The sequence below is a fragment of the Cheilinus undulatus genome, linkage group 13 (genome assembly GCF_018320785.1).
Source record: "Cheilinus undulatus linkage group 13, ASM1832078v1, whole genome shotgun sequence".
Lineage (NCBI taxonomy): Eukaryota > Metazoa > Chordata > Actinopteri > Labriformes > Labridae > Cheilinus > Cheilinus undulatus.
The window spans coordinates 15,318,910-15,344,366 of record NC_054877.1 but is presented as its reverse complement, the minus strand read 5'-3'; the positions used below and the strand labels follow the sequence as shown (position 1 = coordinate 15,344,366).

Below are 25,457 nucleotides of genomic sequence, written 5' to 3'. Positions count from 1 at the left end.
CTTTAAAGCAAAAGCAAGATTTTGGTACAGCCCTACTGAAAATCTCATTGTGATTTTTAAACTTTAAGCAACTTGTTACGTTCAAGATATACAATATCATTTTGTTACAAACCTTATCCTAGCAATCAAACTTCAAGGGCTTTGAAAGTGACTAGCTAAGGCTCCTTGTTCATTTACAGACGTCTGCAAGGTATCAGCACTTCTAGTCATCATTGCAGTTGCCCTTTAAACCTCTAAGCTGGTTTCACTGAGATAACTGCGTCCCAAATAGATCAAATTATCAGCTGTTTGTCAAGAAAATCTAAGATTACATAGAAGTCAAAATGATGAATGCAGCTTTTTGTAGTTGAACTTTGATTTCCCCCTTTTCTACACTTTTAATCACAATGAGATTATTGGCAAAGCATGTGTACACATGGGAGAAATGTGACTGGTTTTTCATAGCCTCCTTTATGGCTCAGAAGCTCCGCAAGGTGCAGAAATGTTATAACTAGATTCATCTCATAGCCGACCGTAAAACTTAAAATAACAGGTTGGGCTTTTACTTCCCTCAGTCTATAAACTATACTGTCTTTATTCGGGACAGGCGTCACTACATATGGGTCTTTAATTATTTCAAACAAAACTTGTGTATCTGACTCTTATATCTAAATGTGTATAGAATTAGGACATTGGTAAACACATTATATTACAATTGACTAACTAAATCTTACTTTGTATCTGACCTGCTGTGGCTGGTATTTGTATACCAGTGTTATTGTTTTTGTTGGACAGATGCTGAAGTTCATCTTAATGTTAATGTGCTTCTCTGCTTTTTGTCCTTAGTTTTGATCTGCAGATTATTTGAACACTAAATGCATGGGGCCTTTATTGAGACCTGTCTCTATTTGTCAATACCAGGCTTGTAAAGGGAAGTGGACCTTCAACTGGGATGGGCTTTTACTTAAAATTTAAAGTTATCATAGGGGCCCTTATCCCTAAATTTGGAAGCTGTGAATTAAACCTTATGATATTCTTAAAGCTTTTGAAAGTGGCTTTAAATAAGCCATTAAGTGTAGTAAAATTATATGATTACTTATAGATACAACAATATTAAAAATCAAGTATTGTCATCATCTATTGTCATTATCATTTATAGATACAAGTCCTGAGTAAGCATATTGAGGGACCACACTCATTTTTCAGTGGTACAGGTAACAGAGCTGATACAGATACGATCAAGCAGATATGAATGAAACAGGAACATGAAGATTGAATGGGAAATTTTAGAAAAAGAGGGTAAGAATTGATAGTGAAATTGTAAATGACACATTAGACCTTTAAAACTGTAGAAAAAAGGGGTACAGATGGCCTAATGGTTTAAGGTGTGTTTAATATATGGTTCGAATCCGGCCTGGTGCACTTTCCTGCATGTCTCTCCCCAGCTCTCTCTCTGTCTCTCTCTAAAGGCATAAAAATCCCCAAAATAATTCTTTAAAAAAAACTGTAGGAAAAATAAAAACAGACCTACAATAAATGATGATGATATTTTTATGGCAGCTGCCTTTTTCTGCTAAACAAGTACTCTCATTACTTGTTTCTTAAGTAAATTGAGTCTATCACCTTAATATTGCTATGAGTAACCTTATAAATACTTATTGCAGAGTATTTTGGCTTGGTAGTAATGGGTTTTTTTTTCCAAAGTAAAGAACCTTAAATCCTTTCTCCACAAATGCAAAGTGAACACTTGCTGTAAAAGTAAACAGTTTATAAGCAGCTTGCTGAAGAGATTAGCTGTGTGCTGACCATTAAACGTCAACTTTGATTGTCTCGCATCAAAGCAAGGTGTTGTTTGTAAAGGCACGCCCAGCCAGCTTGCTACCTGTCTGCATACCTTCAATCCAGGATCAAGAGAGATCTGTGACTTAATTTCATTGGATACGGGGCTAATTACTTTCACCTTTGGACCCATCTGGCACCATCAGGACTCAGGAGCAAAGTCTGCATGCCCGTCTGAGTTGAGGTCATGCAAACAAAAACAGTTTCTGTATCCTCCTCTCAGCCCAGACTGCTTAAGCCTGTCTTTTCAAAGAAAAGTGTGAGTGGCATGTTTGGCTTTTGTCAGTCTGAATATGACTAGATAGGCCAGCAGGGCAGCCTGTTATCAGCCTGCTGTGCTGTAAGAGAAGGAGACAGAGACTTCCTTCCCCTTCTGAAGCTCCGTCATTCAACAAGTGTCATTAATGAAAAGGAATTTATGTCAGGAGCACTGGTGCTGAGTGAAGCACACCATACAGGACTTCGCTTATAGATATGTGATAAGTAAAGGGCTGCTTTCATGAAAACAGCCACACTATTAAGGATTTTATAAGGAATAATTTCAATAAAACCTCAAATCTGCAGTTCTCTCTCTCTCTCTCTGAAACACCAGCCAATTTGCTATGGGTATCTGTCTAATCTTGTCTATCAATAACATTCATTGGGTCGCTCTGTATCTGTCTAGACTTGTTTAAGTACAGAAACTGCTTCACAGTCTGTTCTTGCACCAACACAAAAAGCTCAGTACACATGAGGAGTTAAAGAGATTTGGGATTTTAGCTGATTTTCAGCAGCGTGCATGGACTGACCCGTTGCTAACCTCAGTTTTTGAAAGCATAACCCTTCCTTGCCATTTTTGTGAAATGTATTGATCTCTTACCAGCTTTTGTTGTACTGTTTTGTAGTAGATCTTGACCTTCAACATCTCTGAAGGGAGGAAAATAGAGCATCAGTGCCCCAGGGATCAATAAATATTCACATCAGTGCTTTTTTTGTAGCACCACATCATGAGAAAAAAAGTACTCTGCTGAAATAATGTCTCGAAGCTTGCAAAGCATGTAGCAAAAGGGAAATAACAACCCAAATGGCAGCACATCAGTCTGCTCTTTTAAGCAGTTATCTCACAGTGTATGTGGTGTGGATTTAACTGAGGATTCTGGCTTTTATCAGAAATGTTGCTGAGATGTAGCACAGCAAAAAATCAAATAAAGACAGAGACAGACAGAATATGGAGTCAAATATGGTAATGTTAGTTGTCGGACTCCACCATTTTTACCACAGGAAGTCCCCCACGTCCGGATCAGTGGGCATAGCCTCAAATCTAAGCAGATAACTCGTCCCAGCTACAGTCAGACCAAGTCCCAGAGGACCCAGCAGAGCGGCTCTGCCCAGGGCCTCCTCCCTCAATAAACAGCACAGAGCCACACTGTGAAGGTGGTGCCCATGCTGAAAGGATGTGACCCGTGTCAAACAGGACAAAAGGTATCAGCACAGCAAAGCTGTAATACACCCACCAAAGAAAGGCAACATGTCTGAGAACATGAAGTTTAATTTTTGATACGTTGATACCTGTATGTAACACTTGATCACAGTGTCTCATCAAACATGTAAACATGATAGTAGTTACATGGGTGATATGAATTAGAATCTTCTATGCCTTTCATTCAAACTTTAAGTGGCTGATCTGACTCTTTAAAGTGGAAAGATTTTTGCCAGTACTCAGGGTCATATATGCAAGCATCTAATGAAGGAGCATGTCAAAGGCCCATTGCTCATACGTTATTCATGCAAAACTGTCAAACACAGTCTGCCCTTTAAATGTGCTCAAGATGAATAAATTTCCCACTGAGCATCAGACATATTTTGAATGTGCCATCTGCTTTAGCTCTTGCTAGGCCTTGAATTTTCCTTTTTTCCTAACTACACTGTAGGTAACTTGGGTGTGTGTAGTCACATATAAAACAACTCTCAAATGTGGCTGCTTTCCATTACTCATACTTCAAACTTAGTCTGCCAGAATCCAATATACTCCAGTACAAACATGTGACACAAATGAAAGAAATAAAAATAAATCTTAATATATCTGGTTGCATTTAAGAGAAAGTAAGACAGCATGCTCTTTGGCTGTCCTCACCAGCAATCTTACAGTCAGGAGAATAGTCACATTAATTAGCCTATTTGGCGAATAGTGTTTGATGAATGCTTATAAAGCAATGTCCAAATTTTGTGCTATTGACTGAGACTGAGATATATGCCAAAGTTTCTCAGTCAAGGGGAGAAAAAATTGAAGCACACATTAGTAAGGCAATGCATGCAATTTATCAACTACTGTATTAGTTACCCCAGTTCAGCTACTCATTGACAGGAATGTCTTATCAACTAATCTTATAGCAGCAACCAGTGCATTTAATCATGCAGTCCTGGTCAAGATGATCTGCTGAAGTTAAAACAGGGCATCAGAATAAAGAAGAAAGGTGATTTAAGTGACTTTGAACATCATGTAGTTGTTGATATTCTGGCAGGTTTTCATGTTGACAGCCCTCAGGAAACATCTTTCACATTTTCTGTTGTGCAGTTTTGGTGAGCGTGCAGTTGTAGCCCCAGTTTCCAGTGACAGGAGATTGCGGTCTTTTGCTGCTGTAGCCTGCAGAAGACCTCTGCTCTAAGGTTTGGTGTGTTGTGCGTTCAGAGATGCTCCTCTGTATTCCTCTGTTGTAGCATAACAAGTGATTGTTTTAGTTATTGTTGCCTTTCTATCAGATTAAACCAGCCTGGCGATTCTCCTCTGATCCCTCCGACCAGAAGTCATTTTGGCCCAGAGCCACCGCTCACTGGATATTTTGTCTTTTTTGGATCCCTCTGTAAATTATAGAGATAATTATATTTGAAAATCACAGTAGATCAGCAGTTTTTGTCTGGCATCAGTAAACATTGCACATTTAAAGTCACTCAAATCACCTTTCATACCTGTTCTGATACTTCTACATTATGACCATGTCTACATGCCTACATGCATTGGTTGCTGTCATGTAATTGTCTGATTAGATATTTGCATTAATGAGCAGTTGAACAGGTGTGCCTAATGATGTTGATGGTGAGTGTACTTTATAAAGGCAGCTGCAGGATGCACCACAAGAAAAATAAGTATATGACATGGAAAGCAGAGGGAAATCTAAGATGGATTTCACTCATTGCCAAACCTATGTGCCTTCCTTTAGATCTGTAGTAAGTCACAGCTGAGAGGATTTCTAAGCATATTATTAGGGATGCACAATATTGGATTTTTGCTGATATTTACAGATTCATTTTAGCCGATACCGATATTGATATTTCAATATGCTTTTCGGACAAGAAAACAAACTTTAGCCCTTAAAAACACTTTAAAGTTTAAAGTGGGGGTATTGTGCCTTTTTTCAAGGCTTCACACCATCTCTCTGATACCCACGTAGTAGCATTACATGGTTTACAGCTCATAAAACTCCTCATGTTTCTCACATTGGCGTCCTGAAAACCCTTATTTTAACCTCTGTCTGAAAAGCTTCATTTTCACTGCTGTCTCTTTAACATCCCCCACTCCACGGACCTGCTTTCCTCCGATTGGCCGATTTTCTGGAGGCTGGCCGGCGGCAGGACTCAATGTTTTTTGCCCGCCCCCTCCAATATGGCTAATGTTGTTATGCTAGTAGTTGAATGAACTGGCCCGACTGAGTGAAATATGGTGAATTTTGATATACGTCCGTATGTGTTAGACCCAGAGTCTGACACTGATAGTTTGGAGAGAGGGGGGAAGAAAACCAGCAGCAACGAAGGATAGAGCAGGACGTATCTGTTTGGTAAATGTTTAATTACTGTGTCGCTAAATGGCTAAATGGCTAAAAGGACTTGTGGGGGTGGTCTGTTCCGCTTTGCCGGCAGCACGGACGAACCACAAACCAGTCAGGAGATATTATTGTGATGACCTCATCAGTTTGCTCCATCGAAATCTCATCTCAGGAGAATCTCAGAGAGATTTTCAATGAACCGTTTTCATCAGTTTACATGCTTATTCAAAGATTACTGCCGCATACGTTTATCTTGCGGTTTGAAAATTTGCATATGTGGAGTATGGACAACCAACATTGTGAATTTATGTTTCAAAAACCTGAAAAGTATAATACCCCCTCTTTAAAGAATGAGGATAAATAAGAAAAAGACCTCAATGGACATAGGTCTGTTGGTTCAGCCTAAACTCCACTAATTTATTTGTATATATGGACAAAATTTACAGTTGATATATGCTGAAATATAGAGGCAAAATATCAGATGTAAATATCTGCAGAAATTTTGATATCTGCTGATACCAATAATTGCATTTTTAAGCTAATACCTGCCGATACCAATACCAGACTGATAATATCGTGCATCCCTACATACCATCATTGTAAATTAGCTCATTTAAAATTTCCAAAACCACACTTTTGTAAATTTTGTTTTGTAATGAAAATGCTGTATGTAAAGTTTGAGAAATATATACACAGCTGATGTCATGATACCAATGGAAACAGAAAAATCTCTACTGTTCAGATCTAAGATGTAAGCTGTGAAAACACAAACCATTAACACCCACGGAGCACCGTACTGTAGATGTGGCTGTTTGTGAGCTATTGGCTCTGTTACGCTGAGGTTGCTTAGGGGCCTGGCAGAGCCTGATATGAGTTATGCAATGGAAAAGGCTGTTTCTTCCTTGCACTTATTGCTCCTCACAGTTTGGATGTGTCTTTCCAAGCAGACCTAACACTGCATTGAAGCATGTCAAGATCTATCTTCAGCATCTGTTGTTGTACCTTTGAATTAACTAAGTCCCTGTGTAGCACTGAAGCTAAGGGTTAAATTCTTTAGTTAAGAAGCATAACTGATGGAAAGGAATTTGTCTGATTGCAATAGCTGGCAACTCAAACATAATAACAGCATAGGCACTAAAATTAAAGTACAGTAGATGCACATATTTTTGTCATTAACTCTAGCAGCAGGAGCTTTGCCCAGAGGCAAGAGCCTTTTTCGAAAATGGCTTAGTATTTTCCATCACAGGGATCAAGGACTGAACTGAATCTTGGGGACTTACCCAACTAAAGAAAAGAGACTAAAGGAAATGTCATGAACATGCTGACTGGTTGAGTACTTGCACCACTCAGTTGACAAAGTGACTGCGCCACACTCTGAGAAAGTAGTGGCTGTCAGTTGCATTATACACCAGAAGGCTCAGTGTCTACTACAGGCAAAGTGATAGAGTAAGGAAACATCATAAATAAGGATACCCCAACTGACCGCCAACCAATCATTATTGACTAATATTCATTAAAAAATACATGATCAAAATATCAGATATTATGCTTGGAGTCACTGATCCAGTCATCTATGGTTAATACTCTGGTGTCTGCGACTGAGAGAAGCACTGTGTGCAGTGTAGTGTAAATTTAAGGCTAATGAAATTGCTAGACATTAGATATTTCACACATCAGCATTTTGAATCAAATTATATTGAAACATCACCTTCAACAATCTGCTTGACTCTGTAAGCTCATCTACTGCTGCTTCTGCTCTAATTGCCACTGCTCAATCAGTCCATTGAAGCAGCTGAGTTTAATACCCCGAACTTTGGTCAAGTATCATAAGTTAAAAGATAATAATCAAATGTTGAAATCTGCATTGAAATCTGTCTTGAAACCAGCAGATTAAAGCCTGTTAGCTGAACTTGCTGTTCATTGTTAGCTGATATAATGTAAGTCATAGTTGGACCTCGTCAATGTCAGCAGCAATGGGATGCAGGATATTGGATTTTTGCCAATATCAAATATGCCAATATTTACAAATTCATTTAATTAAATACCAATACAGATATATTAATATAGTTCAGACCTTAAGTGTCTGTCCTTAAAGCACAGTGAAGTTTTAAGGAATGAGGATGAACTGAGAAAAAGACCTCAGCTGAGGTAGTTCTATTGGTTCAGCCTAAAACTCTGCAAATTCATTTGTACGTACGACCAATAACCACAGCCATAATATCATAGTAAATATCTGGAGAAATGCTCTTATCTGCTGATAATTAACTTTTCAAGTTATTATTATTATATGTGCCACTGCTCATATCATGCTGACAATATTGTGCATTCCTTCAAATTTTAAACTCATGTGAGATACGAGTAAAATCAAATAATATCCATGCCTATCATGATACTCACAGCAACAAAAAAAGAAGTCATAGCAACCTGATACTGGAAAACTTCGACACATTGTCTCACAAAGTATACTATATTTTGGCACTGACTTGCACAGAAACATTGGTTAACATTTTATTATCGTCAGTATTTTGCCATTGTTTTTGCTCAACTAAGAAAGTGTGCAGGAGGTTAATTTTATTTGTTGATGGAGTCATTACACTCCTAGACACCTATCATTGCAAAAAGATGTAGATTTGGATAAATTTCAGCACTTTTTGTTGCTATTGATCATTAAAATAACAGCTTGTATAGTTTCAAAACACATGGCATTAAAAAGTATTAAAGTATGTCAGTTTTGACAGCTATTGTTTGAAAGCCTTTTAGAGCCAGTAGGAACTAGAGTCCCAGTTACTTTGGAAACAAAGCTTAATGTTGGCCTCTGTGTCAGTTTGAAAGATGTGAATGTAATGTTCCACTCTTCAGAGGGATAATGGGATCTTTTATGTGCTCCCTCTGCTCAGGTCAAAGTCTGCTTGTTGGGCCTACAGCTGTGCAGGTAAAGGTGTGGCTCTGTGACTTGGTCTCTTGTCCACCTGCTGCTCTCAGATCGCTCTCTGAAAAGTACACAATACATTTGCCTGCAGTTTGAATATCTGGGCTGTGGTCATGTGACAATACCACATATGTTGTTTTGTTTTTGCAGGTAGTTTTGCTTCTATGTTTGCAGGGAGAGGAAGGTGATGAGAAAAAAGCTGTGTCTATGAATGCTCTAGTCCAGTGGTTTTCAAACTTTTTTTGCCCAAGGCACACCTAAGGTTAAGCCAGAATCTCAAGGCACACCATATTTAAATCGATACAAAATAAACTTTTTAAATAATGTTACAGTCAAGGTGGCCTTAAAGGGGAGATAAAGGGGAGAGCTTTCTGGGGCCCAGACAACTGGGGGATCATGGAGATGGCAAAAGGTGGCAGAAATGGGCAAAAATTGGTAAAAGGTGGCCAACCAATGGGTTGAAATTGGCCAAAACTTGTTAAAAGTGTCAAAATAGTGGCAAAAATGGGTTATAAATGGCCTAAAAGGATTAACTGTGTAAAAAGGTAGTAAAAATGGGATAAAAGTGATAAGAAAAAAAGGGCAAAAGTCAGCAAAAAATGGCCAAAAATGGCCAAACAATAGCTAACTTGTGTGAAAAGTGGCAAAAAAGGTAGCAAAACTTTAACTTGGGTTAAATGTGGCAAAAAGTTCCAAAAAAGTGGCAAAAATGGGTCAAAAGTAGTAAGAAGTGGCAAAAAAGCAGTCAAAAGAATTGGGAAAAATGGGTAGAAAAATTGTTTAACTTGGTTAAAAATAGCAAGAATTAATAACTTTAACACCATTTAAACCCAATAATAGCTTGCCATGCTTTTCAGCTCTTAATAAGGTAACTGTTAGCCAGGATGCTAGCACCAATGCTACTGATCCAACACACATGCACTGATATCATCAATAAATCCCAACTGGGGTGTTTCAGGGGTCCAGCCAGATCTGTGGGCAGGCCTGGTTACAGTTCTTGCCATAAAGTTGTAGTAATAACATATGGTACAAATTCCCACGGCACACCTAGATTTGCCTTAAGGCACACTAGTGTGCCTTGGCACACCATTTGAGAGCCACTGCTCTAGTCCGTGTTATCTGGGCTTTTGTACTCATCTTCCTCTCCTAGGTGTAAAAAAGGAGCAATAAAACATACAGTTATGGCTTCTCATTTACACAACATTTGCAACTTATTTAAAAAGAGTAGCTTTTCCTCATTTCTTCATGGTCAATCGTGCCAGATCTACTGTATTTGCTTTTGGTATGTAGTCATAATAAATGATTACTAGTGAGCGCTTTTCTCACCTGCCATAATATGAGCACGAGACATTGCTTATGAGAGTCGTAAATTCATGCTGAACTCAGGTTGGAAACACCCAGTTCAAAGTAGCATGTAAGGATGACATAATTTCTTAGGTGGAGAAGGAAGTTAATTTTGTTTTATAGTTTTACTAAACTGTATTGTAATGGAATTTTGTTTTTGTTTTAGAAAGAATGAACAATGTGGAAAATATAATTAGATTAAGATTGTCCTGATGTGTATTACAATCATCATATCATTGGTACCATGTATAAATATTTTAATTAAAAAAAATACTGTGATCAGATTTCCCTGTCACTTTGACTCAGAGTATAATTACTCTATACAGTGGCACTTGTAACATAAAATCTAATAAATAGAAATTAATTAGTCAGGAAAGGAGTTGAAAGAGGGATTCAAGAGGAGGATAATGTCAGACAGCTGTGATAAGAAAATAAGAGATGAGGCACTAAGAGGTGGAACTGGCACCAAATTTAATGTTATCGTTTTCCTTTATGTAGCATTTGCATTCTTCATTTTAGATGTTGTGTTTCACGATTGTCTCAAAATAAATCAGTTATTGGTGTATCAAGATCAGTGTGAATTGGAGTTTCAGCATCAGAAATACTTCATAATCCCAGGGGAAGTTGTGTCATTACAGTTGCTCTCAAACACAGTATAGCATAGTGCTTCTCACAAAATGACACTGTGTTTGGGCAGTAGCCAGTAGCCCTTTAAAGTGTTTCTCTCAATAGGCTTATTGTTGACAGGGTAGGATGTTGCTGCCATCATCCCAGAGTACAGGATGATCTAGGCAGTAAGAGGCTGATAGAATGGTTGGAACAGCAGCATAGATTGCATCATTTTTAATGTGAGATGTGGCACCTCAATCGTACTTGGGTGGCTGTAAATATACCCGGGTGGCCCACCCAAGTATTATCTTTGTGTGGGAAACAGTGTTACAGTTTGAAATACAGAAATAGCACTAGATATATAGAATGAAAATATATACATATATAGTTATAAGATATACAAAAGAGTCAAGTTCAAAGTAATGAAGAAATATTACCAAGGTAATGGTGTTATCACTATCAAAGGCTATGTAGATAGATAGATGGATGAATGGATGGATAGATGCTTTAGTGATCCCGAAGGAAATTTAAGATGTGTGTATTGTATCTTGAGTTACACTGAGATTCCTATCCCTATGATTCACAGAAAGTGGGATCAATCAACTTGCATCATCACTGCCAGTGAAAATCATAATGATTTCACTGTTGGGACCCAGCTCAACTTTTCTTATGTCCATAGAGCAAGAGTCTTAGTCAGAGTGTATTCGCAGGAATGCTAAACTGCATTGTCGTGCTGCTTTGTCACATAATGTGTATAACCATCATTTCTTTTTCCATTAGTTCTGCCATCATTTATTCTACTTCTACCAACTATGTAAGCTAAGTTTTCAAGACTTTGAGTGTAAGTTATCTAAGACAGTCAGGGTTTTCAATGAGGATTTATAAAGTAACTTTAATGTCAACTAGAATTTTTTTGTTTTGTTGTAGGAAGTTCTCCAAATAAAAAGTAAACATTACTAACTAATTAGCCAGTTTATCCATAAGATGTACAAAAGTCATCCTTTATGTTTTTGAGAGGGGAAGTAATCCCACAGCAGTTAAATCTACAGACATTAACCATTTTAATCACTTTCTTTGAATCAAGTGGTTCTTTTCTTTTTTGTGTCCTGTGTAATACTTTAATGTTATGTTTAATCTTTTTAAAAAGTGAGTTGGACCAGCTATATATATATTAATTGTACCATTTCTCAATATTTTAAGTTATTGTGCTCCATTACACATGAGAAAAGCTTCTAAGTATGAGCTGTTCCTTTGTGACTGGTTGATCACCTCGAGGTTTAAATGTGATGCTAAAGAGGGGTGTGTGAGGCTGTAGCGTCAGACCTCAGGTGTGTGTGTGACTGACTAGACTGGATATGGATTAATGGAGGGCTAAGTGGTTGTTTACCATAGGGAATAAAAATGTTGCCATGGCACCTACAGAACAACAACAATCCCTCAGAGGATTGATGTGATAGTAAAATTGAAACAGCAAGTGGGCCATTATTTAGGCTTATATCCCTTGTCGAGTAATTTGGTTGTTACATAGATGCTGACTTTACCTGAAATGTCTTTCAATGTAATTTTTTTTTTTTTTTTTTTTCATTTTTTTCGGTTGATGCATCAAAAGTAATTGTAGCCTTTTAAACCAGGCTTGAGCTGGTTATGTGGGTTAATTTTTATGCATTCCTGTTTTGTAAAGAATTTTTTAAAATGTGGCCTATTTTTCTGTCAAAACAAGACACACTGGCTGGCCCTGGTCAGGTTAGTTTTCAGCAGCAGACACCTCAGGCTGGGACAGTGTTGCAGGTCAGAGTAAAACACTCAGAGTTTGCTGCTTCTCTGGGATCATGAGTGAAATGGCAGTACAAATAAAGTCTGTTACATTTGACACAAGCCAATGTTTTGTTTGCTTTCTGGTCTGAAAAAAATGCTTAACATTATAGTCCTGCTTGTGATACATTATACACAGATTAAATAGGGTATGCTTCAGCATTTGGCTCATTTACTTGTTTTATTCATTATGCTGCTATTATGGCAACCTCTCAGTCAGAGTAGGGGGACAGCAATCAACAACCCTTGACCAAATGTGGTCACACAAACACCAAGACAGGAAGGCCTTAATATCACAATCAAGCTTCAGAAAGGAAGTCCACAAACCACAGTTGCGTTTTCACCAGGGGGTCCAGTTTGAATGAGTATAATTTGGTATGGTTCTGTATGGTAAACCCCAAAATAGTTTCAGTTTCCACCGACACCCATACCCTCACTTGGTGGGTGGACTGTAGGGGAATGCATGTGATGTCAAACTGTTGTTAAATTGCCCTGCAGTTACAATAAAGGCAGTCTTCCATTTTCTAATTTCAAGTTCATACTAAGTAAAAGCTTAATAGTTAAGATCCAGTCACAGAAATGTTTCTAAAAAATTAAGACGTAGAGGCTCTACTAGTTTGTTGCAGTAATAATGTAAAGATGCTCTTTGGCTGCCTTGAGTTTAATCTACTTAATTTTTTATTTTGAAGGGATAATTTTATGGGTAAAAAAATATTTGATCAGAGAAGTATGAACTGAAGATGGCCTTCAAGATTTGGGCAGAGTAAAATCCTTTTTATTAGGGATGCAAGTAGCCTGGTAGTTATGTTTCTGTGCCCAATGGACAGGCTTGTGGCTCCTTTCAGGCATGTCATTACTAACTCTTTCTCTCCCCCGTTTCCGACACTATCCATCGTCCTATCTCCCAAATAAATCTTTTAAAAAAGCCTTCATTATACATGGCAAAATAAATTTAAAAACAACCTTTGCATTGTGATCAACCCAGGTCTTCGTATTGTCTTTATTGTCATCATGGACCTGATGAAGACCATTTTACCCTTTCAATTATCCCTTCACATGAGGAACTAAACGTAGAGATGTCTGTTTAAATAAGGAAAGGAGTGAGAGAAATCTTTTTGACTGTAGGTTCTTCAATGTCACACTGCATCTTACATATCTTGTACTTTAATGTTTTTGTTTCATGATTTTAAAAAAATGTGGCACTCACGTAGCACTTAATCTCTGATACATGTAGGAGGCTTTAACAATGTGAGCTAAAAACATGCTAGAAATTTTACTTTGCTGTTTTTTACTGCCTTAGGATTGTTGTTTTTTGTTTTTGTCTTCCACTTTTTATTTTTTATATTTTGTCCATGCTGCTCAGTAGTCTTGACCATCACAGTCTCATATTTATATGTTTATTTATTCTTCTCATCATAAGCTCTCCACAGCCATCAGTCATGTTTCTACAGAATCTCACATCCGCAGTTAGGTAAATGATTACACCGGCTTTAATGCTGATGACTGTGATATCCTGTTAAACACTGAGCCACGCCGCAAAACACACAGCTGACATCAGCACTGCTGTTAACTGCATAAAAACACACACAGGTATTGCAGTAGATGAAGAAAGGGAAGAGGTAAACATAGTTTTGTATGATTATAACTCCCTCTACAAGCCATTATATATGTTTAATTGGGCCTACCTTCTTTCCTGCCATTTAGTATCTGTTCAAGAAACCCTAAAAGGATGGATTGCTTTGGTTGCCAAAGAAGGTTTCTGAAGGTTTTAGTCAACACCTTTTCAGTGTGTGGCATAATTCAGAAGGGTTTCTTTCAAATTAGAGGCTGGATTTATCAAGCTTTAACTTATTTAGAAAATCCAAGAGAAGGGATCTCTATAGAGAATATGTAGGTGGAGGTTTCAAGGATTCAGTATCAGCACTTGTATTATTACAATATCTTACAATGCCTGCTTGAGAAATATTTCCTATAAGGCTGACAGTGTTGTTCATTGAATAATTTTTTAGTGGGCGGGAAAGCTCAAAGGAATTATTTCAAATAAATATGAAGCTTTTTCCCTTGGTCAGAAAGACTGAAAATTTAGTTCTCCTATTATTCTTCTAATATTTATTTGTCAGCTTGTATTCCTTTATTTGGAGGATAGGACAGTGAATAGATTCATAAAGAGAGAAATGACATGGAAAAGGAGCCACAGGTCGGATTTGAACACAGGCCATCCGCTTTGAGGACAACAGCCTCGGCACACAGGGCATGGATATGACCAGTAGACTACCATCGCCCTAGATTTGCCATATTATTCTCCAAAACCCTTGTTCAAGGGTTTGAATATCATGTTCTGTCTGAAGAACAAGTCAAACAAAGAGATGATTAAGAGTCTGATTTGGATAAGTGTTTAATAGACTTAATGTTTTGTAATAATAAATCCAAGAAAGATCAAGGAATAATGGATTTAAAATGAGCAAACAAATACAAAGTGCTGCTCTAACATTAGTGAAAGTTGTATCTTTCTGTATAAAAGTAGAACAGGTTGGTTTTAAGTCATATTCTTGGCCTGCATATGTACAGTTACATACATTTATGTCCTGGAGTGAAGATTTCAAGAGCTAACTCTTTTATGTTGTGAAGCAGAAGTATTTCACTGGATAAAATATAGTACTTACAGTTGCAGAAATGGTTTGTACGTGAAAGTACTAAGTGTCATTTTAACGCATTGTTTTGATGAATAACTCTGATGTGAGTGTAATGTGATTAATCCAACAATCATCTGCTCAGCTGAGTCAGACAGATCGTGACACATCTCATCCCATTACCAGAGTAGTTACCAAATGACAGGTTAAACAGTCACCTCATATGTTGAACATTTGGCCTTTGTTTGTGTGAAGTTAAAACTACTGATGATGAAAGTCCCCTTCCTCTGAAAACAGACTTTGAGTTGCAGCAGAGACTATTGTGTTCATCACTTTTATTAGGAATTTTAAGAAGGGAGAAGAGAGAAGGTTCGGCCCAGCATGTATGTTTGGCTCTAGACAGTTGCAGCTGTAAAAACCACTAGAGTTTGTGGTAGAGACTTTGTAAATTACCAGTATTTTTATAAATCCCCACTCTACAGTAAAATCAAGGCATAAAGGATCTTTTATGTATGCTGACAAAAGCAGTGTGTGTCCTTCAGAGCGTGGACAGACTGTGCTCTTGAGAAAAGACCCATGATTGTGTTTTTATGGTCTGTATAACAATGACTCTTGTGGTGTTGAGAATTATTTCCATATTCAAATGTTCTCTTCTTTTACATGTGAAATTTTCGTTTTTAGAAATGAATACTGCAGCATTTGGCAGCTTTTATGTTTTGTTAGGTAGAGCAGGCACAAAAATTTGCAGAGGCTACAGTTTTCATTGTACAGGTGGTAGTTTGACTAATGATCCTTACATTGTTTTGTGCATAGCATCCACCAAATCTCTCCGTGTCTATCCTATCAAATAAATCCTATCAATTGCCCAAAAATGTATAGCAAAATTTTCTTACTTTGTGAAAAAGAAAAAAAACAGAATTATCAGTTATCAACTATTAACTGTCTACTTTTAATTGGCGTGCAGTAAATTTAAAAAATGAAAGGAAACGTGGCCTTCATTAGAATATAAGGCTTGGGCTTGACTGTATTGTACTTCTTAGTTTGGATACTAGACGATGCTGCTGTTTCAATTGTGTAAACGAACACTTTGATCAGTCTTGTCAGGCATTAATGGAAAGTTGTGATGGAAGCTGTTTTAATTTCTTTAACCATATTTAGTTTCTAACCACCAGTTAGGCACAATGACACTTGTACTTTTTTGAGTATACTTTTTTGAAATCAGTACTTTTACTTGAACCTAAGTAATTTTTAACCAGAGTAATGGTACTTTTACTTGAGTACAATACTGTTGTACTTTTTTCACCTCCGTTGACTATACAGTAGCACATAACGAGAGAAAGATTCCACATCACATCCAAAAACAGCTGTTGTACACAGCAATGAAAAAAAATCAGTGTTGATACCTCAGAGTTAAGCATTTTAGAGTTGATTTTAACTCCAAAGAAATGTATTTTATATCCATTCTGAGTTAAATGGTTTTCATTGTTGAAGTTATTTGACAGGGTTGATCCAGTGTTAATTCAACTCTGTAAAGAGTCAACTGATCTAAGCTGTGCCTACTGGGCTCAGGCTATTGTAGCTATTCAGTACTATATGTGAACTTATAATTTAATACTTTTCACTTTTAATTGGTTAGATTTATAGAACAGTACTTCTACTTTTACATAGACTTTAACCAAAGTAACTGTACTTTTACTCAAGTGCAAGAGTCGTGTACTTTTTTCACCTCTGATAATAACCTACATTGAATTAGGTTCATTACTTTAATACACTAAAGGTGAGCCACATCAAACTGGTACCAGCAGTCTATACATTTATGTGTTAGCAGTAGGATTGCAAATCACCAGTGGCCCCACAATACAATATCTCATGATACTTTGGACATGATTCAATATTATTGTGATTTTTAACATTTTGCAAGACAGTGAGTATTGTGATACCATATATTACGATATATCATGATCTATACCGTTTTTTCAGATATTTAGCTGATTTAGCATTAGTCTTGCCCTCATGTTTGTCATATTTCTGCAGTATTTTATTTTCATGTAGCACTTCTTGCACACCTTGTGTCATGTACATCTCATTCGTGTCCTGCTTGCATTCCTAATGCCCTTCCCCTGGTGCTGCCATGTTTGTTGTACTAACTTTCTCCTGCTCTATGACCCTCACCTCTGCTGACTACACTGGACAAACAACTGTCCAAACAATTGATTTCATTTTCCTATTGTCAGACTTCACTTCATATTAGCAATTAATTTGAAAAAAAACGATACCTGGTGGATGAGACAATATGATGTATCATCAGACCAAATATCGCAATACTATGCTGTATCGATTTTTCACCCACCCCTAGTTAGCAGTGTTAATGTGTCAAAAATCTTGTCCTAATTTAATAAGAAATGTGTCAAAATCTTTGCAGTTGAAAATGTGGAAAAAGGCTGTTTTGGCAGCATGCAGTCAATCACTGCATCTAATTCCTCCGTGCACTGTGACATGGGTTTCACGTATTAAAATAACCACATAGAAATCGTCGGTCTTAATGCTGATAATCTTGTTTGCTTTTGTAGCTGGTTAGGGCATTACTATTTATTTTTGTCTCTCTCAAAACCAGCTCAGAACTCATCACTGTAGTTTAAATTAAGTGTATACACTAAGTTTTGTTAGAAAAGAATGTCTAAAATAATATAGAAAGAAAAAAGTACTTGCTTGTTATTATATGCCTTTCTTATTCCTATATTAGAAAAACTTGCAAAGTTTTTTTGTTAATATAACCAGAAAGCTGTGTTTAATGGTTCTTATAATACATCACAATATTTTCACAAAGTTTAACTTTAGTTAGCAAAAGGTGTCTGAATATGAAGTAGTGCGATATGAAGCCTATCCTTCTCCCTTTATTGGGTGCATCTAATATTAACTTTCAGTGTTTGTTTATTGATTCATTTTCTAGTAATAAGTGAATGAGATGCATTTGAAATCAGTGAAACCTTCCCATCACTTTTTTTAGCTCTCTGATCATGTCTGATATTCCGTCATAAACATTAATTAATGTATTTTGTCACTAACAGAAGTGCCTCTCCTTTAAGAGAAGACTCTGTCCCCCCATTATGAAATGTTAGAGGTACCACCCCCCCTAAGTAATTGAACATCTGACCGAGTTTGTACTTCCATCATTTCTATTTAAAAGCATCACCCCATGAATAACTCTGTCTTGGGTGATGCTGAACAGATTGTAGACCTCCCCACTTTTCTCCTGCCCTTTCCCATGCAGTTATCAAGGTTTTGGAAAGTGTGGCGCAGGCTGTGGGAGGTGAAGTATCTGCTGTTGTGAGTCAGGTCGTGGAGAATAGATGAGATGTGTGTGACGATGCTTTTTCCCCCGGTGGCGTGAACACGCTGCGGCTGTCAGCCCAGCAGGAGGAGAGGAGTGCTGAGAGCTGCCTGTGTCGCACACAAGCAGCTTAATGTAGTCAGCAGCCTTGGTAACCGGGTGTAGGCGTCCACTGCTGTTCTTCCCACTCACTCTTGGGTAATGCCTTGGCCTGGGGGGGTGGGGATGAGGCAAGGGAGGAGGTGAAGGTAGAGGGGTCTGTGTTGGAAAAAGCGTGGAAAAGAGCCATCAATTCAACTACAGTACACCCCTCCCTTACCTCCTCTTTTACTTCATACTCCCTTTCTCTCTTTGCCCTGCTCCTCTAGCGGCCTCCCTCTATTAGAATCCCATTCTTTTCTAGTCTGGTAACCCACGGCAACGCATGAGGCCTCGTCTGCTAATGTGTGTGAGCAGCGCCTATTGGTACACAAAGAAAAAAGGCCCAAACAAGGCCGGCCTTCGCTGCCAGAGCCTGATTGGTGCACAAAGGTCATCCTCCTGATGGACCAGCACCAATCAATCCCGGAAGTCAGCGGGTAAATCCTAGCTCCGGATTTCTCAAAGCCTTAATAGAAAGCTCATTCCACATATGATGCAGAGCTAATGCACAAAACTCTGAGTAAATGAGAATCATAAAGGAGTTAATAATAGCTCCTCTGTTTGTCGAGGTGAGTTAGATAGGGATGAATGATTCACATCCTCCTGTCTCCTCCTTCTCTTCCTGGGTTTCACTGTCCTGTCTCTGTTTAAAGCTCCGTTAAATCAGGCTGCTTGTGTATCATGTTCCCGCTGATCACATTTCCCTCACTCTAAGCTGCCAAGAGGAGGCAGGCACCACAAGGTGTGAGGCCAGATTTTAGAATCTCTGGCACAGGAGGAAAAGTAATTTACCCCCCTCCTTGCCTGCTTCATCACAGACTGGTCCTTCCTCTCTTCGATGCACCGACTCATCTCACTCTGATGACACTGCAGGGGTGGAAGAGGGTATAACTACATATCTGCTGCCAAGACAGATCTTCTTGATACTTCCTGGGTTTTATATACGGAGGCAGTGCTCTATCATCTTCACTCAAACTGTTTTATTTTTGGATCTGGATCATTTTTAGGCTGTTACTAAAAACAGGGATTCCGTTTTGATTGTGTTTCAAACATGTAGTAATTCCTGGCATTTTCCTTTACTGTAAATCTGAATGTATTACTTTTCCAAAAGACAAATAGTTTCCAACATGCAGTAGTTGTATTAAGTGCTTGTTATGAACTATTTACAAAGCCAACAGTGTTTTAAATTTCTTTGTTAGCTTCTTTTGGAGCATTCATCTTCATGTGTGCACATTTCTTTTGTAGTAATTTGTCCTGTTCCTCACCATGGGTGTTTACAGATCCTGTTCTGCACTCTCAACACCCACAAGATTGACATGGAAAAGCTGCTGGGGGGCCAGATCGGCCTAGAGGATTTTATATTCGCCCACATTAAAGGGATCAAGAAGGAGGTGGAGGTTTACAAATCAGAAGATGCTCTGGGCCTGACCATCACGGACAACGGCGCAGGATACGCTTTCATAAAGGTAAGAAGAAAAGATGCCTCTTACTCCATACACATTAAGAATATGATTTATTTATTAATTTTCTAAATACAACTTTGTAGTTATTTTTTAGAGTTAAGATTTTACCTGCATAAGACATGAATAAGTACTTATCAAATAAAAGTCTTTATAACCAATCCTTAAGAAACATGTAAAGAAAATAAAAACTTCTCTTACTTTAACATTTGATTTTCAGTGAAATTTAAAGAAAATACCTGTTGTCAGGATTATTACTAGCAAAAATTTGTTTTTCTTCTGTTTTTACAATGCATAACAAAATTTCACCGAAGTTTCAGTTCAGTCATAAAAAGGTACTATTGACTTTTCCAATATTAGCTGCATTTAATTTATATTTTCAGTATTTACAGATCCATTTTCAGTTTATCAGAACAGGAATTTGAATGTATTGAGAAATCATGCAGCCTTACCATCAGATGTTTGTGTATTTTGTTTAACCCCCCTCTTAAAAATCATAATTGCTGAAAACTCCTACAAAATAATGCACTGGCCCTCTTGTACAGTAAAAGATGCTTGATGTTGTACAAGCTAAATTTTGGCTTACATTTAATCACATATTTTTCCCTCTATTTTATCTGTCTTTAGTTTCGCATGTGCCCTTGACTGATGTGCATAGCACACCTGAGAAGAAGATAGGTCATAGTGTAGGGGTCATTGACAACAGGCTAAATGTTTAGATGCCTCAACATTTATATATTTTAAATCGGGACATTAAAACATAAGCATATATGTTTAAATCAATATGTGTTTGTATTTATTCATTTATTTATTTCATATTTACTTTTCTGTAAACCATAGTCAACTTTGAATATCTATTATCCCTTACTGGATTTATTTATTTATTTTCATCAAAAGTCTACAATTGTAGGGGCCTATCCTAGCCAAAAGGAATGAAACCCAAAATCTTTAGAAACTCTTTAGTAAAGAGAAAACATCAGGAAGTGGTCTTTTATATATTTAAAAATCCTTAAACCCATACACAGTAGAGATTAAGCATTTCTGGCCTCTGGCTCCTTTCCCGCATGTCTCTTCCCCACTCTTTCATCTGACTATCCACTGTCCTTCTCTCTAAATAAAGGCATTAAAGCCCCAAAACATATCTTAAAAGAAGTCTACAATTGTGGACAGCTTTTTCATGTGGTTAAACTTAAAGATGTTGGAGGAAAGTTTATATGACAAACCTATTTCTTGCCTTTTCACAACTTTAGATGCTACATATGAACTTTAACCTATAATTTTTCAAACTTGCTACCTATTGATCCTCTGTTGTTTTAATTAATCAAAAAATATGGTGGTTCTTTTAACTTTCTGTCAACATTAAACAAATTGTAGTACATAAGTGAACTCATACATGAATCTCAGGTTCAATAACTGTTTACGGCTTCAGAGGAACTTTCTGATCTCATTACAAAACGGCAGTTGGTAAATAGACTGCCATATTCAAAGTATTTATACAAAGCTGCTTTCATAATAGAAAAAATAATAACTCGACCTGGTATGTTGCCTCTGTGGATGCAGACGGGTCTAATGAGCTTATTCAGTCTCAGTCATCTTTCTTCAGCAAAACAAAGTGCTCACGTGTGCCATCATGTGATGCCCAAACAGCACTGCATCCAGATAACCTGACACCATTTGTGACACACTAAAGCTTCTACATCAGCGTTTTTGATGCTGTTGGATAATATGAACTGTTAAAAAAAATGCTGCTACTTTAAACTCAAAATAAAAAGTCATATAAACTGGCCAACAGTTACAGAATAATAACTGTGCCAAAAGAATAACCTACTATACCTCTCCTCTTCCCATATTTTATGTAGAGACATTTAAGAAGCACAATGGCAACAAATAATAGAGAGAAAAAGAAGGGGAAGCTAGTTTTAAAAAGGTCATAGGTTGATGTGAACATGAAGGCAAAAATGGCCTCATTTGAGTGAGTTATTACATGAAAGGATAAGTGTATTGTTAAACATCTGATTTACATATACGCTGGAATTTATTAGCAATAAATATAAAATACATAGCAATTTTTTCCACAGTTTTCCCCCCACTTCTTTTTATATATTAACTATTGCTATAGAGCAGGCCATCTGTTTTAAAGATGCATTTTTTTACAGTAACTATGAAGAGGCCAGCAGTAGGGTTTTTTTCTGAAGTTTGATGGCCATTTTGTTTGATGCCAGAAAAAATCTTGGAGAGGTTATCATCCACTTTCATCAGTCCATCAGGGGTATGTCCAAGACAGAGGGAAGAAAATTTTGTAGGACAGTAAAGCACAGAGGTTTTTTTTTCTTAATTAAGTATTGCTGCTTTGCCCCAGAGAGGCTAAATGAAGGGACAGGACCAGAGCCATACCTCTACCCTATGTCTTATTATGAACTTCTTCAACTCTTTGAACATCTTGCAAGGATAATCCAGTTGGTCTACTATGTCTGGACAACAAATTCTGACTTTTTATGCTGCGATATTTCCTCCAGAAAGGCTTATAGAGAAAAATGTAATACATTTACAAGGAAAACTGAGTATGATTCAGCTTTTAGATAATTTGTTTTCTCTTGACTAGGGTTGAAACGATACCAGAATTTTAGCTTTGATATGATGCTGTTAAAATTCAAATTATATTGACACCTGTTTTGATACCATAGCAACAAAAAGGAGTCCTTGGCACCCCAAATTTTGTTTTTAATAACCAAAAATTGCAGGCAGACATGTGCACACTGTCTGAATTGGCAACGCTTTGGTACTGAAACATTGCCAAAGTATTTGTGCAATTTCAACAGTGATCTCTGTTTTTTATTCTTGGCAGCCTTTGATTAAAATACGACTGAAGAGCTGGCCTGTTTTTTCAAAGCTTGAGTACTTTTCAGTTCTACCCATCAGTAAATTAAAGGATGTATTGTTTTCAAACATATTGTTTCAAAGAGTATCAGAGTATCAAGTGCTTGTGAAGCAGCCACCCTCATACAGAGACTAAAGTACTCGACGCACTGGCCGCATGTCGCTTTTTGGTGCATGTATTAGGGCTGGGCAGTTAATCAAAAATTTGATTCAATCGCAGTATGGCCTTGTGCAATTTACAAATCGCAGAAGGTGCGATTTTTTAGAATATCAACAAAAATCCTACTTTTTTTGTACGTTTTTCTTACTAAATATTAGAATGACATAAAAAATTATGACTCTTCAGCAGTGGTTCTCAAATGGTGTGCCAAGGCACACTAGTGTGCCTTAAGGCAAATCTAGGTGTGCCGTGGGAATTGTGTTGGATCAGTAGCATTGGTGCTAGCATCCTGGCTAACAGTTACCTCATTAAGAGCTGAAAAGCATGGCAAGCTATTATTGGGTTGAATTGGTGTTAAAGTTATTAATTCTTGCTATTTTTAACCAAGTTAAACAATTTTTCTACCCATTTTTCCCAATTCTTTTGACTGCTTTTTTGCCACTTCTTACTACTTTTGACCCATTTTTGCCACTTTTTTGGAACCTTTAACCAAATTTAACCCATTTTGCTACCTTTTTTTGGAACTTTCTGCCACATTTAACCCATTTTTGCTACCTTTTTGCCACTTTTCACACAATTTTGCTATTGTTTGGCCATTTTTATCCCACTTTTGCCCCTTTTTCTTATCATTTTTATCCCATTTTTACCACCTTCTTACACAGTTAATCCTTTTAGGCCATTTATAACCCATTTTTGCCACTATTTTGATACTTTCAACAAGTTTTGGCCAATTTCAGCCCATTGGTTGGCCACCTTTTACCAATTTTTGCCCATTTCTGACTTTGTTTAGCCACTTTTTGTCCAATTTTGCCATGTTTTGTCATCACCTTCAACCCATTTCTGCCACCTTTTGCCCACTTTTGCCATCTCCGTGATCCCCCAGTTGTCTGGGCCCCAGAAAGCTCTCCCCTTTATCTCTCCTTTTAGGCTACCTTGACTGTAACATTATTTAAAAAGTTTATTTTGTATCGATTTAAATATGGTGTGCCTTGAGATTTTGGCTTAACCTTAGGTGTGCCTTGGTGCCTATGCAATTTGCAACACAAGTCAATACCATCACAGTTAGATATTTTTTGAAAATTTCCCACTCTGGTTTTATCTAATATAGTGTTAATTGTAATATAGAATGCTTTATTGCTTGTGTTTTTTGCAAAAAACACAAGATCAGGAGCTAAAAAATAAATCGTTCAGCCCTAGCGTGTATTCCCCCTCAGTCTCTCCCTTTGTTTCCTGTCTCTCTTCAGCTATCCTAGCCAAAAGGAATGAAACCCAAAATCTTTAGAAACTCTTTAGTAAAGAGAAAACATCAGGAAGTGGTCTTTTATATATTTAAAAATCCTTAAACCCATACACAGTAGAGATTAAGCATTTGCAGCAGACTTATTTGTATCACAAGTGTTTGTTTCTCTTTTTAAAAGTCTTCATCAAGTTTTCTTAATACAAAAAGATTAAGAAAAGTGAACTCATTAAATTTTGCCTAGAATGTCTTGTACACTTGTTCTGTTTGCTGTCCTGTTTTAATCTGTATTTTGTTCTTGTGCTCCTCAGAAAACCCTTCGGATAAACCTCCTTTTGTTATGTAATTTTCCACTCTTTTTAATTTGCTCTCTCTGTGACTTTTAATGGCAGCGCATCAAAGAGGGCAGCGTTGTGGATGGGGTGAAGGTGATCTGTGTTGGCGACCACGTGGAGTGCATTAACGGACATAACATCGTAGGGACGCGGCATTATGAGGTGGCCCGCATGCTGAAAGAGCTGCCCAGAGACAAGTCCTTCACCCTCAAACTGGTCGAACCCATGAAGGCCTTTGGTGAGTAAGAAAGATAACGCAGCAGAGGTGTAGGGGATGTAAACACATCAGTATCAACGCGTTACATAACTGACCTACTCTTAAAGGACCGCAGGTTCACCTTCAGGATTCAGCCAGTGGCACTGACTTGTTTGCTGCAGCATTTCTCAGCATGTGGGCCCAAACAGCAGGGCACAGGAGATAATTTTGGCCATTTACAGGTTCATTTGCATAAGAAAAACATTAAAATTCATATTCTTTAAAAGGGTCAATCACACCCTGGTTGAGACAGCTTAGCTTTTCTTTCCAATACCATGAATAGCTTTTGAAAACCATGGCTGTTCTTATTTATTATGCTCCCGTGCATTTATACAGAGGAAAAACTGCAAGTGAGGTAACTTTTCTGAGCTAATTCAGATACAGGAGCTTGGCCTTGTGTAAGTTATTTTCTCTTCTTCTCTGACTGACAGAAATGCTTGAGCCAAGGTCAAAGGGTGCAAAACCAGGTAGTGACAACAAGATCACCAATGGGAGGGGAACGCTGAGACTTCGCTCCAAGGGCCCGGCTACTGTGGAAGAAGAGGTACGTTTCTGAATAGTATTATCAGCAGACACCTGGGTAAGAAAGGCATCGCTTACATATTGAAGTCTCTTAAAAAACACTTTATGATATCATTCATATTTTATACTGGCACACAAGACCGCCCATAAGGAAGGACAAAGGGTAAGCTTTCAGGGCCCGGCCATGTGGAGGAGC

General features: G+C 37.6%; 1 protein-coding gene across 1 annotated transcript in view; it reads left to right on the top strand.

Annotated features, from left to right (window-relative positions):
- gipc2 (GIPC PDZ domain containing family, member 2) overlaps nucleotides 1-25,457 on the top strand; it is a 30,463-nt gene that overhangs the window by 2,115 nt on the left and 2,891 nt on the right. The window contains exons 2-4 of the mRNA XM_041803199.1: nucleotides 19,695-19,880; nucleotides 24,541-24,721; nucleotides 25,171-25,283. Coding sequence (XP_041659133.1) covers nucleotides 19,695-19,880; nucleotides 24,541-24,721; nucleotides 25,171-25,283 — 480 coding nt within the window. The remainder of the gene's footprint in view (nucleotides 1-19,694; nucleotides 19,881-24,540; nucleotides 24,722-25,170; nucleotides 25,284-25,457) is intronic.